This window comes from Schistocerca cancellata, chromosome 7 (assembly GCF_023864275.1).
Source record: "Schistocerca cancellata isolate TAMUIC-IGC-003103 chromosome 7, iqSchCanc2.1, whole genome shotgun sequence".
Lineage (NCBI taxonomy): Eukaryota > Metazoa > Arthropoda > Insecta > Orthoptera > Acrididae > Schistocerca > Schistocerca cancellata.
In genome coordinates, this window is record NC_064632.1 from 202,858,874 (window position 1) to 202,872,657 (window position 13,784).

General features: G+C 43.9%; 1 protein-coding gene across 1 annotated transcript in view; it reads left to right on the top strand.

Moving 5' to 3' along the window:
- LOC126092412 (uncharacterized) overlaps nt 1-13,784 on the top strand; it is a 70,068-nt gene that overhangs the window by 22,533 nt on the left and 33,751 nt on the right. Inside the window, exons 2-3 of the mRNA XM_049907999.1 lie at nt 2,436-2,534; nt 11,349-11,455. Of these exons, the coding sequence (XP_049763956.1) occupies nt 2,448-2,534; nt 11,349-11,455 (194 nt within the window). The 5' untranslated portion in view covers nt 2,436-2,447. The remainder of the gene's footprint in view (nt 1-2,435; nt 2,535-11,348; nt 11,456-13,784) is intronic.

The following is a 13,784-nucleotide window of genomic DNA, read 5'->3' on the forward strand; positions in this document are numbered from 1 at the left end:
CCAGCTGTCTACTTCAATGTATCATCCTTTTCATTATTCCTGGCAAACAGCTGGGTACAATAATACAGCACATGTTGCTGAATTCAAGACTGTGATTCAAGTGGTATTTGATTTTGCAGCTCAAGAATGTCTTTCTGATATTACTTTCCCAAATGTGCCTTTTGTCTGTCTGCGTACTGTTTCATGAGTTTTGTTGAAGAAACAGGTACGTTTTAAATTCTGACAGTAGATAAACTAAGAGTAATCGAATGCTTTCACCACCCTAATCACAATGGCACCTAAAGCTTCTAAATACAATTGGAAAACTGAATTCATGTTCGAGCCGAGAGTTCTCTTGCACAGTCAACAAATTCGTAAAACATTCCGAATGCATTTTCAAAACAAATTACTGTTTCAACGTAAAAAGTCGCACTTGGCTCACTTACTGCCCGCAGCACAAAGACTAACATACACATTCACCCTGCTGCTGTGGCCGAGCGGTTCTAGGTTAGTTAGGTTTAAGTAGTTCTAAGTCTTAGGGGACTGATGACCTCAGATGTTAAGTCCCACAGTGCTTAGAGCCATTTGAACTATTTGAACCATTTCCAAACAAAGACTGTCTCACATGAGCCCGTGCATAGAATAAATTGCTTTTGGAGTGTATGACAAACGATATATTACAGAAATAAGTTCTAGGCTGTTCCAGAACCAGTACTTGGTCAAATTAACATTTGGAAAAATTTGAAAATTTGTGGTAAGATCTTATGGGACCAAACTGCTGAGGTCATCTGTCCCTAAGCTTACACACTACTTAATCTAACTTAAACTAACTTACACTAAGTACAATACACACACCTATGTCCGGCTACACCGCGCAGCAAATTAACATTCATACATATTTTATGGCACATATGCCTGAAGAGTTACAAACAGGACACACCTCTTAAAATTAGTAAAATTTACAAAATAAATAATTACACATTGCCGTATATAATTTTTAAATAGGGTTTTTCGAAAATTACGGTGTAAGCCACGGGCTGGCAGCAGTGGCCGAGCGGTTCTAGGCGCTTCAGTCCGGAATCGTGCGACCGCTACGCTCGAACGTTCGAATCCTGCCTCGGGCATGGATGTGTGCAGTGCTGTCCTTAGGTTAGTTAGGTTTAAGTAGTTCTAAGTTCTAGGGGACTGATGACTTCAGAAGTTAAGTCCCATATTGCTCGGAGCCATTTTTTGTAAGCCACGTCGCCAAAATAATAAACATTGTATATTTTCTTTTATATGACTTTTTTTATGAAAAAGAAATTATAACAGTTTTTGATTTAATCGATAATAAAATGTTATAAGAAGTTTCGTAATCAAATGTTGTAAAGTGGAAAATGTATGTCATTTATGATCAAATACAACAATGGAAATTATAGCATAATTAACTTCTTTAAAATGTAAAAGAAAAATAATGTCTGCAAAGTGTGAGGTTTTAATAATATTTCCATACAATACACCGGTCCCATAGGATCGCCTCTTGTGCTTCAGACTTACAATTTAAATAAATAATAGCTGAAAAAAGGATGGAGACGTAAATTTCGTCAAACAGTCTACCTATCGTAATCTACTATTGATCAGAGATCCCCATTAATCTGGTTAGTTATACAAGAAATCATGATTATACCCAGGTGTGCACTTGAAACAAATATACAGCCAAGAATGTCTTTCTTCGGGGCTCCAAAATTATGGATATCGCATGGGGAGAGATAATGACGGTACGGAGAACGTGTAAGGTTTTCTCAGAGACCCTCCTGCAGCGTAATCGAAAGATCCTAGGTCACATGTGGGCAGACAATATCCTGCAACTAAATGATACCGCCCGTCAACATTCCTGGTCTTTTGGACTTCAGGCCACGCTTCAATTTTTGCAAAGAGTCCAGGTTCCATTGTTTACTAACTGTGACGCCGTGTTCCTGGAAGTCAATGAACAGCGTGTTCTTGCTGCCAAGGAAAAAGATCATAGTGACTCCGACGGAACTGGAGTCCCTGTTATTTCGATTAAGCTGCAGAAGTTTGGTTCAGAAGTCCGTATATATATTGCATACAGTCACCATCTGTTCCCACGAGTGTTCCATACTTTTTGAGCCCTTAAGAAAGACATTCGTGGCTGTCGATTGTGTCGGAAAAAGGATTGCGCGCTTGGGCACAACCATGACTCCGTATGCAACCGCAAACATTTTCCCATGAAGAATTGACCGTCTTGTCTCAAGCAGGATAAATGTATTAAAAGTTCTGGCTATCACTTTTGAAATAATGAACAGTTTACTTAGATTTTTCCCAACTGTCTCGCTTTCATTTGATTACCCCTCATCGTTCCTTTCCACACTGTGAAATATTATGTAATAAGGTAAAGAGGTATACACAACTTATGCAGTCCTACCCACGGCTTTTACGACTGCTTGTGTGTGTTTCAGCGCATCACAGCTATGTTACATGCAACGCTTCCGCTGTTCCTGGGAGCAGCGCTCATCGCCTTTGGTAGTACAAACGCCTTCATACAACACCCTCCCAAGGTACGTCTAAAGCTCACAGTCTGGTGGAAAGTAGATACGTATTTTTAGGTCTTTTTTATGTGTGAGAATGCAGGCTCTCGAGGTGGTAACATCGAGTAAAATGTTCTCGAGTTTCCAGCAGCATCAAGTGGTTAAACTGCCATAACCTTTCGATCAAGCACACCTTGGTTACGTCATTTCATCTGATAATGGCCAAGGAGTGCTAGTTCGAAAGCTCATGGTATTTTAACCACTGTTGCGTCTGGAAACCCGAGAACAATTTATTCTTTTTATATAGTTTAACGTTGATAGCTAATAAATTGAAGAAGCCATAAATCAACCAACAAGCCTACAAAATATAGCTCAAAAAATTCGATTCCAGATATCATTCGAAAAGATTGAGATAATGGTAGCAGATCCACTACTAATCAAGCAGATAACACTAAAAACAGGAAAGTAGAAATAGTGAAACAGTTTAAATACCTAAGAGAAATTATAACGTACAGCCTGGACGAGAAACCTGCATGGTACAAAAGAACTATCAAAACGACCAAAGCTCAAAAATTAACATAGTCTACATAAAACAAACAAAAATTGTCAAAAAAATAAATTAAAACATTACAAACACAAGTGACATACTGAAGTGAAATTCTTTTCAAAGTCATTGAGAAAAACAGAATCGCCAAAATCCTAAAAACAGAGAGAAGAGTATCTACAACATGCTTAAATAAGAAATATCAAAAAGGTGGACAATGGCGGATAGTACCAAAGAAGTGGTATACAGCGAAGTGGAGCTCATTGCAGGTACCATATTGAAAAAAGTTTCTCTACTTTTTTTTGTCACATTCTGAAGTCATCACAAACCACATTATCAAGATAAGCTACAGAGAAACTTTGCAACATAAAGCAAAAATCAGGATGGATAAAGGGAATCAGAGAGTATATGAATAAGCTAGAATTTGCAAAACAAAACAGAAATCTTAAAGAAACTGAATAAACATAAGTATAATATTTAAACCAAAGATAGGCAAGTGAAAAAGAAAAGAAAGGTATTTCAGATGATGAACGACAAAGACGATCAGAACAAATAAAAATGTACTGGGCAATTCGGAAAGAAAACCTATTGAGGCAGATGACCAGAAAAAGATTGACTGATATGGTCCAATGAGCTCATGAAAGCAGAGGAAGAAGTTTAACTCTAGACCAAACAGTCCATGGACATACTATCTCAAGAAATCGGGTAATAGACGTAAGGATAAAATTCAGTGTGCAGACACTTAACATGAGACAGGACATGCAAATAAAAACAGCCTCTGAACAGCCAATAATGGAGTCTGTCGTCAAATGTTCCTTCGAAAGAGAAGATCAAGGAATAATGCCGTACAGCTGCTAAGATGAGTGATGTGGTAATAATTGCCAGTCGTGTTGAACAGGCCAGATGGAGAACGTGTCAAGTTCTTTACAGAATTCTTGAGTGAATTTCTTACACATTTTACCATAGTTAATTTAGCGTAATCTACGTAGATTCTTTCAGTAAACGAAGGTACTCTGTGACTGGAAAAGAGTATAGGTCATAAGCCTGTATAGAAAAGATTTGACCAAACAACAGGCTGCGGTTCATTGGCAGGATACTAAGAAACTGTATCTTCTCAATCGAATAGAATGCAAGCAAAATGGAACTGGTGAATCTCTGTCTAGCAGCCCTCCTGGCTAGCCGCGCGGTCTAACGCGCTGCTTCCCGAGCGGGAAGGCGTGCCGGTCCCCGGCTGGAATCCGCTCGGCGGATCAGCGTCGAGGTCCGGTGTGCTGGCCAGCCTGTGGATGGTTTTTAAGGCTGTTTTCCATCTGCCTCGGCGAACGTGGGCTGGTTGCCCTTACTCCGCCTCAGTTACACTGTGTCGGCGATTGCTGCACAAACACCATTTCCATGTATGCATACAACACAATTATTCTACCACGCAAACGTTTGGGGTTACTCTCGCGTGGTATGAGACTTTCCCACGAGGGGGGGGGGGGTCCACTGGGGGCTGAACAGCACAATAACCCTGGGTACAGAGTGGGGCGGCAGAGGGGTGGGTGGACTGCTCTGGCCTGTTTTGGGGTTGTGAATCACTGAGGCCTACGGCGGGACGATACCTCTCCATCGTTTCTAGGTCCCCGGTTTAATATATACACACATCTGTCCAGCAAACGGCTATTAAGTGAAGCCAAGCAGGTATGCTGCTCGGTGCCTTGAAGTCGGTTTAAGTAAATGCGGGAGTGGACGGCCTGGGTCACGGAGGCAGCACCGGTGATGGTCCTGTTTGTGCACAGTGACAGCGACAGCTCATCCCTTCTCTTAGCCGCAATCACGCACAATGCACAGGGGTGGAGCTAGCTTTCAGTAATGGATATCGGACGAGTAGGTGCCAATTAAGGCTGTTTCTGAGTCTAACCCTAGTCGGAAGAATGCACGAGGAAGAGTTTTCAGGCCTGATGGCATCTTCTCCGGAATCTGGAGATCAGGTAAGCAACACAGATTAACGTGCATGGTATTTGGCTGCAGTCTTGTGGAATAGGGAGCTTGGCGCCAGGGTGTTACTGGAGGGGTGGATTTTGGATGCGCCTTCTGCCTTAGGTGAGGGCGAATGTTATTGAGTATTTGCTCTTCGACATGCTAGTATGAGGTTCAACTTAACTGCAAACTATTTTTCTTGTAAGCTGCTTCTCGTGTCTGCCCAGCGACTAGTCATAGGGAAGGAACGGGTAGACTGCTCCGAGTACACGTGGTGACCCACAGAGAGCAAAACTTGGTCATTCGGTAACTTGACTGCGGCAGTTTTTAATTTCTACTTAGTCATCGTGATAGCTGACTCCGAAATTGGTCCGAATTTCAGAGCTTTCATTCTACTTGGTCGCTCTCACTAAAAGCTATTCATTGCCTAGACTCAGTGTGTGGACCTCGACTGACTCAGTGTGGAGACTTTCCGTGGACCACGGAGATAGACAGCAGGAGCACAATATTTGCATCCGCTACCAGCGTTACGGCGTGTATTTTAGCCGCATCCCTACGTTTTTTTGTCATAGCAAGCCAGTCAGACACGGTAAGAACTGCGCAAGGATAAGCATCGTTTGCACATTAGAGGGAATAGAGATCACATTAGAGAACGCGTTGCGAAGTTATCTGCAATATGGGTAAAGTGGGGAACAGAACTTATCAGTGGTGTCAGTCTTCTTTCTTTCTTTGTTCCCTCATAGTCAAGAGGTCAGTCATTGACTGGGTTAGGGATTGGGAGGGGTGTGAACCTGGCTGTGACAGGCATAGGGGTGGGGGGAGAGGGGTCATAAATTATTACACTGAATCTCTCATAGTAATTTTACTAAGCAGTATAAGGATTCATAGCTATTATGGATCTAAATCGACTGCTTAACATGACAGTACATATGTTGCACGCAGAGCTCCAGTTAGGACCATCAGCACTGAGTCTTGTGGTGGAACAAGTGCGGTCTTGACGTCAGTAATGTTCATTTATGAGTTTGACAATGCTGAGGAGAATGTCAGCTACTGGAGGTATTGAGGTATCGCACACTGCCTTAACCCTAGACTTCGTGGCGCGTAGAGGAACATCTACAGTGCAGGATGCATCAAGAGCATCATCCAACTTCTGATAGTGATCCATCGATGCCTGTAAGATGAGCTATCGCAGTTGAACAATCCACGAATTTTTCTCACATTGCCCAGCAATCTCTCCACGATGCTCAATGGCAGTAGTACAGTCGTTCATTAAGCGTTAGGGCTAACAATTCTGGACCATTTAACCCATTGGTGGCGCAGTGGTATGACACTCGACGTGCAGTCGAAATGATGAAATAAACGTTTCCCTTCGTTTCCCTAAATCGAGAAAATATAAAGATGGTTGTTTTGTAAAGAAACGGTCAATTTTCTGCCCTATTCAAATCCAATCAGGAATTGTGCCTCGTCACCAAACATCTCGTTGTGGACGATACATAAACCACTAATCTTTATTATCATTGACTATTTGAAAGTATTTGATGGTGGAGAACTTAAACTGTAAATGTGACACAGGCACGTCTAAAACGTGCGATAATTCTCGTATTTGTCAGCTTTTGCAGTCTTCGGAATTGTGTGGATGATATTTTTGCGAAAGTCAGAGGATATATTGCCAGACTCGAACATTCTACACTCCAACGTGAATAGCCGTTTTGTTGCCGCTTCCCCAAATGGTTTTAGAAATTTTGGTGGAATGTTATCGATCCCTTCTTCTTTATTTGATATTAAGTCTTCCAAAGGTCTCTTAAATTCTGATTCTAATTCTGGATCCCCAATCTCTTCTAAATCGACTTCTGTTTCTTCTATCACTTCAGACAAAGATTCTCCTAGTAGAGGTCTTCAATGTACTCTTTCCACCTACCTGCTCTCTCCTCTGCATAAAACAATGGAACTCCCATTGCACTCTTTATGTTACCACCCTAACTTTTAATTTCACAGAAAGTTAATTTGACTTTCCTATATGGTGAGTCAGTCCTTCCGACTATCATTTCTTCTTCGATTTCCTCACACTTTTCATGTAGCCATTTCGTCTTAGCTTCCCTGCGCTTCCTATTTATTTCATTCCTCAGCGACTTGTATTGCTGTATTCCTGAATTTCCCTGAACATTTTTGTACTTCTTTCTTTCATCTATCAGCTGAAGTATTCCTTCTGTTACCCTTGGTTTCTTTTTTTGTGGCGGCGTTCGTAGCGACAAACACTTCGCTGTAGAAACGGCTTACGAAGTCACCGCCACACTTTTAATAGCGGGCCGACCGGTCCGCTGGAACAGTGAACAGAAAGATGAAAACCCAAACACTCTGATTAAATAAAAGTCGGTACTTATCTTTATTAACGAAGATACAGAAACACAGTAGTGAACTCCGTGTCTACAGAAATCTGTCTAGTTCGAGTCGGAGCGGCTAGGTCAGCGTCGGCTGACGACAAACAACAACTCTGCTGCGATGAACACACAACTGACTAGCAAGTACACAAATCGGTGGCGAGTATACAACTGACCGGCGAATACAGAACTGTCCTAGCGCTCGCGACTCCAGCGCTTAAGAAGCCAGAAGCCAGCGGTGGCGCGCGCAGACTTGCGGCGATTTCCTGTATCGCTGGCGCTGCTTAGGCGGACGGCGTCCGGACTTTGATGCTGCCAACCTTTTGGCAGCGGGCTAGGTTGGCATTACTGGCTAGGATATAACATCTTTACAGTTACCTTCTTTGTATCTACACTCCTGGAAATTGAAATAAGAACACCGTGAATTCATTGTCCCAGGAAGGGGAAACTTTATTGACACATTCCTGGGGTCAGATACATCACATGATCACACTGACAGAACCACAGGCACATAGACACAGGCAACAGAGCATGCACAATGTCGGCACTAGTACAGTGTATATCCACCTTTCGCAGCAATGCAGGCTGCTATTCTCCCATGGAGACGATCGTAGAGATGCTGGATGTAGTCCTGTGGAACGGCTTGCCATGCCATTTCCACCTGGCGCCTCAGTTGGACCAGCGTTCGTGCTGGACGTGCAGACCGCGTGAGACGACGCTTCATCCAGTCCCAAACATGCTCAATGGGGGACAGATCCGGAGACCTAGCTGGTCAGGGTAGTTGACTTACACCTTCTAGAGCACGTTGGGTGGCACGGGATACATGCGGACGTGCATTGTCCTGTGGAACAGCAAGTTCCCTTGCCGGTCTAGGAATGGTAGAACGATGGATTCGATGACGGTTTGGATGTACCGTGCACTATTCAGTGTCCCCTCGACGATCACCAGTGGTGTACGGCCAGTGTAGGAGATCGCTCCCCACACCATGATGCCAGGTGTTGGCCCTGTGTGCCTCGGTCGTATGCAGTCCTGATTGTGGCGCTCACCTGCACGGCGCCAAACACGCATACGACCATCATTGGCACCAAGGCAGAAGCGACTCTCATCGCTGAAGACGACACGTCTCCATTCGTCCCTCCATTCACGCCTGTCGCGACACCACTGGAGGCGGGCTGCACGATGTTGGGGCGTTAGCGGAAGACGGCCTAACGGTGTGCGGGACCGTAGCCCAGCTTCATGGAGACGGTTGCGAATGGTCCTCGCCGATACCCCAGGAGCAACAGTGTCCCTAATTTGCTGGGAAGTGGCGGTGCGGTCCCCTACGGCACTGCGTAGGATCCTACGGTCTTGGCGTGCATCCGTGCGTCGCTGCGGTCCGGTCCCAGGTCGACGGGCACGTGCACCTTCCGCCGACCACTGGCGACAACATCGATGTACTGTGGAGACCTCACGCCCCACGTGTTGAGCAATTCGGCGGTACGTCCACCCGGCCTCCCGCATGCCCACTATACGCCCTCGCTCAAAGTCCGTCAACTGCACATACGGTTCACGTCCACGCTGTCGCGGCATGCTACCAGTGTTAAAGACTGCGATGGAGCTCCGTATGCCACGGCAAACTGGCTGACACTGACGGCGGCGGTGCACAAATGCTGCGCAGCTAGCGCCATTCGACGGCCAACACCGCGGTTCCTGGTATGTCCGCTGTGCCGTGCGTGTGATCATTGCTTGTACAGCCCTCTCGCAGTGTCCGGAGCAAGTATGGTGGGTCAGACACACCGGTGTCAATGTGTTCTTTTTTTCCATTTCCAGGAGTGTATGTTTTTGTTTCCCACTTCTGTGATTGTCCTTTTTAATAATTTCCATTCCTCTTCAACTGTACTACTTACTGGAATATTGTTTATTCCTTTTTCTACAGCCTTAGAGAACTTGAAGTGTATCTCGTCATTCCTTAGTACTTCCGTATCCCACTTCTTTGCATATTGATTCTTCCTGACTAATCTCTTAAACTTCAGCCTACTCTTCTTCACTAGTACATTGTGATCTGAGACTATATCTGCTCCTGGGTATGCCTTACAATCCAGATCTGATTTCGAAATCTCTGTCTGACCATGATGTAATCTAACTGAAATCTTCCCGTATCACCCGGTCTTTTCCAAGTATACCCCCTTCCTCTTGTGATTCTTCAAGAGAGTATTCGGTATTTCTAGCTTAAATTTACTACAGAACTCAATTAGTCTTTCTCCTCTCTCATTTCTTGTCCCAAGCCTACATTTTCCTGTAACCTTTTTCTCTACTCCTTCCGCTACAACTGCATTCCAGTCCCCCATGACTATTAGATTTTCATCTCCCTTTGCGTATTGTATTAACCTTTCAATATTCTCAGATACTTTCTCTATCTCTTCATATTCAGCTTGCGACGTCGGCATGTATATCTGAACTGTCGACGTCGGTTTTGGTTTGCTTTCGATTCTGATAAGAATAACCCTATCACTGAACTGTTCACAGTAACACACTCTTTGCCCTACCTTCCTATTCATAATGCATTCTGCTCCCGTAATAGCATTTTCTACTACTGCTGATATTACCGTATACTCATCTGACCGGAAATCCTGGTCTTCTGTCCATTTCATCTCACTGACCCCTACTATACCTAGACTGAGCCTTTGCATTTCTCTTTTCAGATTTTCTAGCATCCCTACCATGTTCAAGCATCTGACATTTCACGCCCCGACTCGTAGAACGTTATCCTTTCATTGGTTGTTCATCCTTTTTATCATGCTCACCTTCCCCTTGGTAGTCCCCTCCCAGAGATCCGAATGAGGGACTATTCCGGAATCTTTTGCCAATGGAGTGATCATCATGACACTTTTTCAATTACAGGCCACATGTCCTGTGGATACACGTTACGTGTCTTTAATGCAGTGGTTTCCATTGCCTTCTGCATCTTCATGCCGTTGATCATTGCTGATTCTTCCGCCTTTAGGGGCTGTTCCCCACCCCAAACGCAAGAGAGTGCCCCTGAAACTCTGTCCGCTCCTCTGCCATCTTTGACAGGGCCGTTGGCAGAACGAGGGTGACTTCCTATGCCGGAAGTCTTCGGCCGCCAATGTCAAGCTTATCTGTGTGATTAAAACTTAATCCATGTGAAGCCATTGCTGCATGATGCTAAATTTTTATTTTCCTTTGGTGAGTAATACATAACACATTTCATCTGTGATATTAATTCGCGGTTGCGGAATCTTTCTGATATGAGTAGTTGGTGGCATATGAGAATTTGTGGCGGCCCGGGATTCGAAACAGGAACATCTGCAATTTAGTACAGTTTCAAGATCGTCACCAATTTCTTTTTCTTCAGACATTGTTAAAAACAAGTTTCACAAACCTCGGCCGGCCGTGGTGGCCAAGCGGTTAAAGGCGCTACAGTCTGGAACGGCGCGGCCGCTACGGTCGCAGGTTCGAATCCTGCCTCGGGCATGGATGTGTGTGACGTCCTTAGGTTAGTTAGGTTTAAGTAGTTCTAAGTTCTAGGGGACTGATGACCTTAGAAGTTAAGTCCCATAGTGCTCAGAGCCACAAACCTCGACAGGCAAAACAATAATCGTAATACTAAGGTTGAATACGTTTATTTCCTTGAGAGGGTGTGGCGGAAATCCAAGTGAAGTTGCAATCGATGGGATCGTAGACGCTATGACATATGGAAGTTTGTGTCTGTTCTGGCCCCGGTAGCCAAAGTGGTTGAAGCGATCGCTCGCGACATGCGGGAAATATGGATTCGACTCCCAGTCATTCTTAACAGTAAATTTTTAACAGTAAATTTCAGAAGGATTGCGACACTGCGATTAAATTTCATAAATCTACTACAGCTTCTAGATCGTTAGCAATGTGTGTTTCTTCACTGTTCAAAATAAACACCCCTCTACGTTGAGCAATGTCCACCACAAAGTGATTTCTGTTTGTTCGCAGGAGGCACTCCTCCCTGATGTGCTTCTGAGAGAGGTGGTGGATCGCATGGGTAAGGATCTCGCGGACGCGGCAGACGCTGCCTACATCGACTTCCCCGATACCAACAGGTGAGTACCCATTTGTCCAACATGGTATGTACTAGATGTGCTCTAAGAAATAACGTGAATTTTTGATTGCTGAAAATAATTTATTTATTCATCTGCATCAACGTTGTCCTCTTCGAAATAGTCACCATTGAATATTATAAATCCATGCTAACTAGCCAGCCTCTGTGACCGAGCGGTTCTAGGCGCTTCATTCCAGAATCACGCGGCTGCTACGGTCGCAGGTACGAATCCTGCCTCGGGCATGGTTGTGTATGATGTCCTTAGGTTAGCCAGGTTTACGTAGTTCTAAGTGTAGAGGACTGATGACCTCAGATGTTAAGTCCCATAGTGCCTAGAGCCATTTGAACCACTTTGAACCATGCTAACTCTTCCACCGAACCCAGAAACACTTCTGGAATTCCATCTCTGGGGCAGCTTTTAGCACTCGTAAATATGAGGTTTTAATCTTGTTTTTACCATTGTCTAGGGGTAGCCTCTTTGATTAGTAATAAAAACGTCCACACACCCTCTGCTCAAATCCCGCCACTGCTCAAAATTTGCATAAAATCATTAGCAATGGCGGCCGAAGACTTCCGGCATGAGAATTCACCCTCATTCAGCCGATGGCGTTGTCAAACATGGCGAAGGAGAGGACAGAGTTTCAGGGCACTCTTTTGTACATGGGATGGGAAACTGTCAATAAAGGTAAAAGAAAAGGTAATGATCAACGACATGAAGAATCAGAAGGTAATGGAAACCACTGCATTAAAGACACAAACTGTGCACCCACAGGATATATGGCCTGTAACTGAACAAACGGTTCCACTGGCGAAAGATTGCAGACTAGTCCCACATTCAGATGTTCAGACTTTCAAGGGGAAGTGACCACTAGGAAAAATGAGTAACCAGCGAAAGGATAACGTTGTACGTGTCGGGGGTGAAATGTCATAAGTTTTAACGTCGTAGGGCAGCTAGAAAATCTGTAAAGGGAAATGCTAAGGCGCATTCTAGATATAGTATGGATCAGTGAGATGAAATGGAAAGACGAAAAGGATTTCTCGTCAGATAAGTATAGCGTAATGTCAACAGCAGCAGCAGAAAATGGTACAACGGGAGTAGGATTCGTTGTAAATAGGGGTGGGGCAGAGAGTGTGAGGTACTGTGACCCATTTCAGTGATAATTTCGTTCTCATCCGAATCGACGGAAGCCCATTACCGACAATGATCGTTCAGCTATACACTCTGACGACGCAAACTGAAGATGAAGAGATAGAGAAAGTATATGAGGATATCGAACGGGTAGTTCAGTACGCAAAGGGAGGATTGGAATCCGGTTGTAGGAAAAGGAGTCCAAGAAAGGGTTACGGGAGAATGTGCGCTCGGTAGTAGAAATGACAGAGAGGAGAAAGACTAATTGAGTTCAGCGATAAATTTAAGCTACTGTTAGCGAATACTCTGTTCAACAATCGTAAGAGGAAATAGTGTACTTGGATAATACACGAAGGTTACAGGTACATTACATCATGGTCAGGCAGAGAGCCCGTAATCAGATACTGGATTGTAACGCGTACCGAGGAGCAAGTATAAACTCAGGCTACAATTTAGTAGTGATGAAGAGCAGACAGAACACACTAGACAGGCAGAACAAATGCACAAAGAAGTGGGATGCTGAACACTTGAAGTTCTCTGATGCTATGGATACTGCGGTAAGGGACAGTTCAGTGCGCAGTTCAGTTGAAAACCAGCGGACATCTCTAAAAAGGGCAATCACAGAAGTTATAAAGAAAAATATAGGTACAAAGAAGGTAACTGCGAAGAAACCATGGGTAACAGAAGAAATACTTCAACTAGTCGATGAAAGAAAGAAGTACAAAAATATTCATGGAAATTCAGGAATACAGAAATACAAACGACAAAGGAATTAAGTAAAGGGAAGTACAGGGAAGTTAAACCGTAACGGCTGCGTGAAAAATTATGAAGGAATGAATGTCGAAAAGACTGAAACAGCAAAGTAAGATAAGTCTTCGGTAAAATTAAAAGCAAGGATGGTAACATTAAGAGAGCAATAGGAATTCCACTGTTAAATACAGAGTTGATAGGTGGGAAGAACACATTGGAAGCCTCTATGAGGAGGAAAATATGCGTGATATGATAGAAGGAGAAAGGGGAGTCGATATAGAAGAGCTGGGGAATCTAGTATTAGAATCAGAATTTAAAACAGCGTTGAAAGACTTAGGACCAAATGAGGCAGAAGGGACAGACAACATTCCAAGTTGGTGTCCAGAATGTATGAGACTGCGATATAGCATCTGACTTTCGGAAGATATCACCCACACAATACCGAAGACTG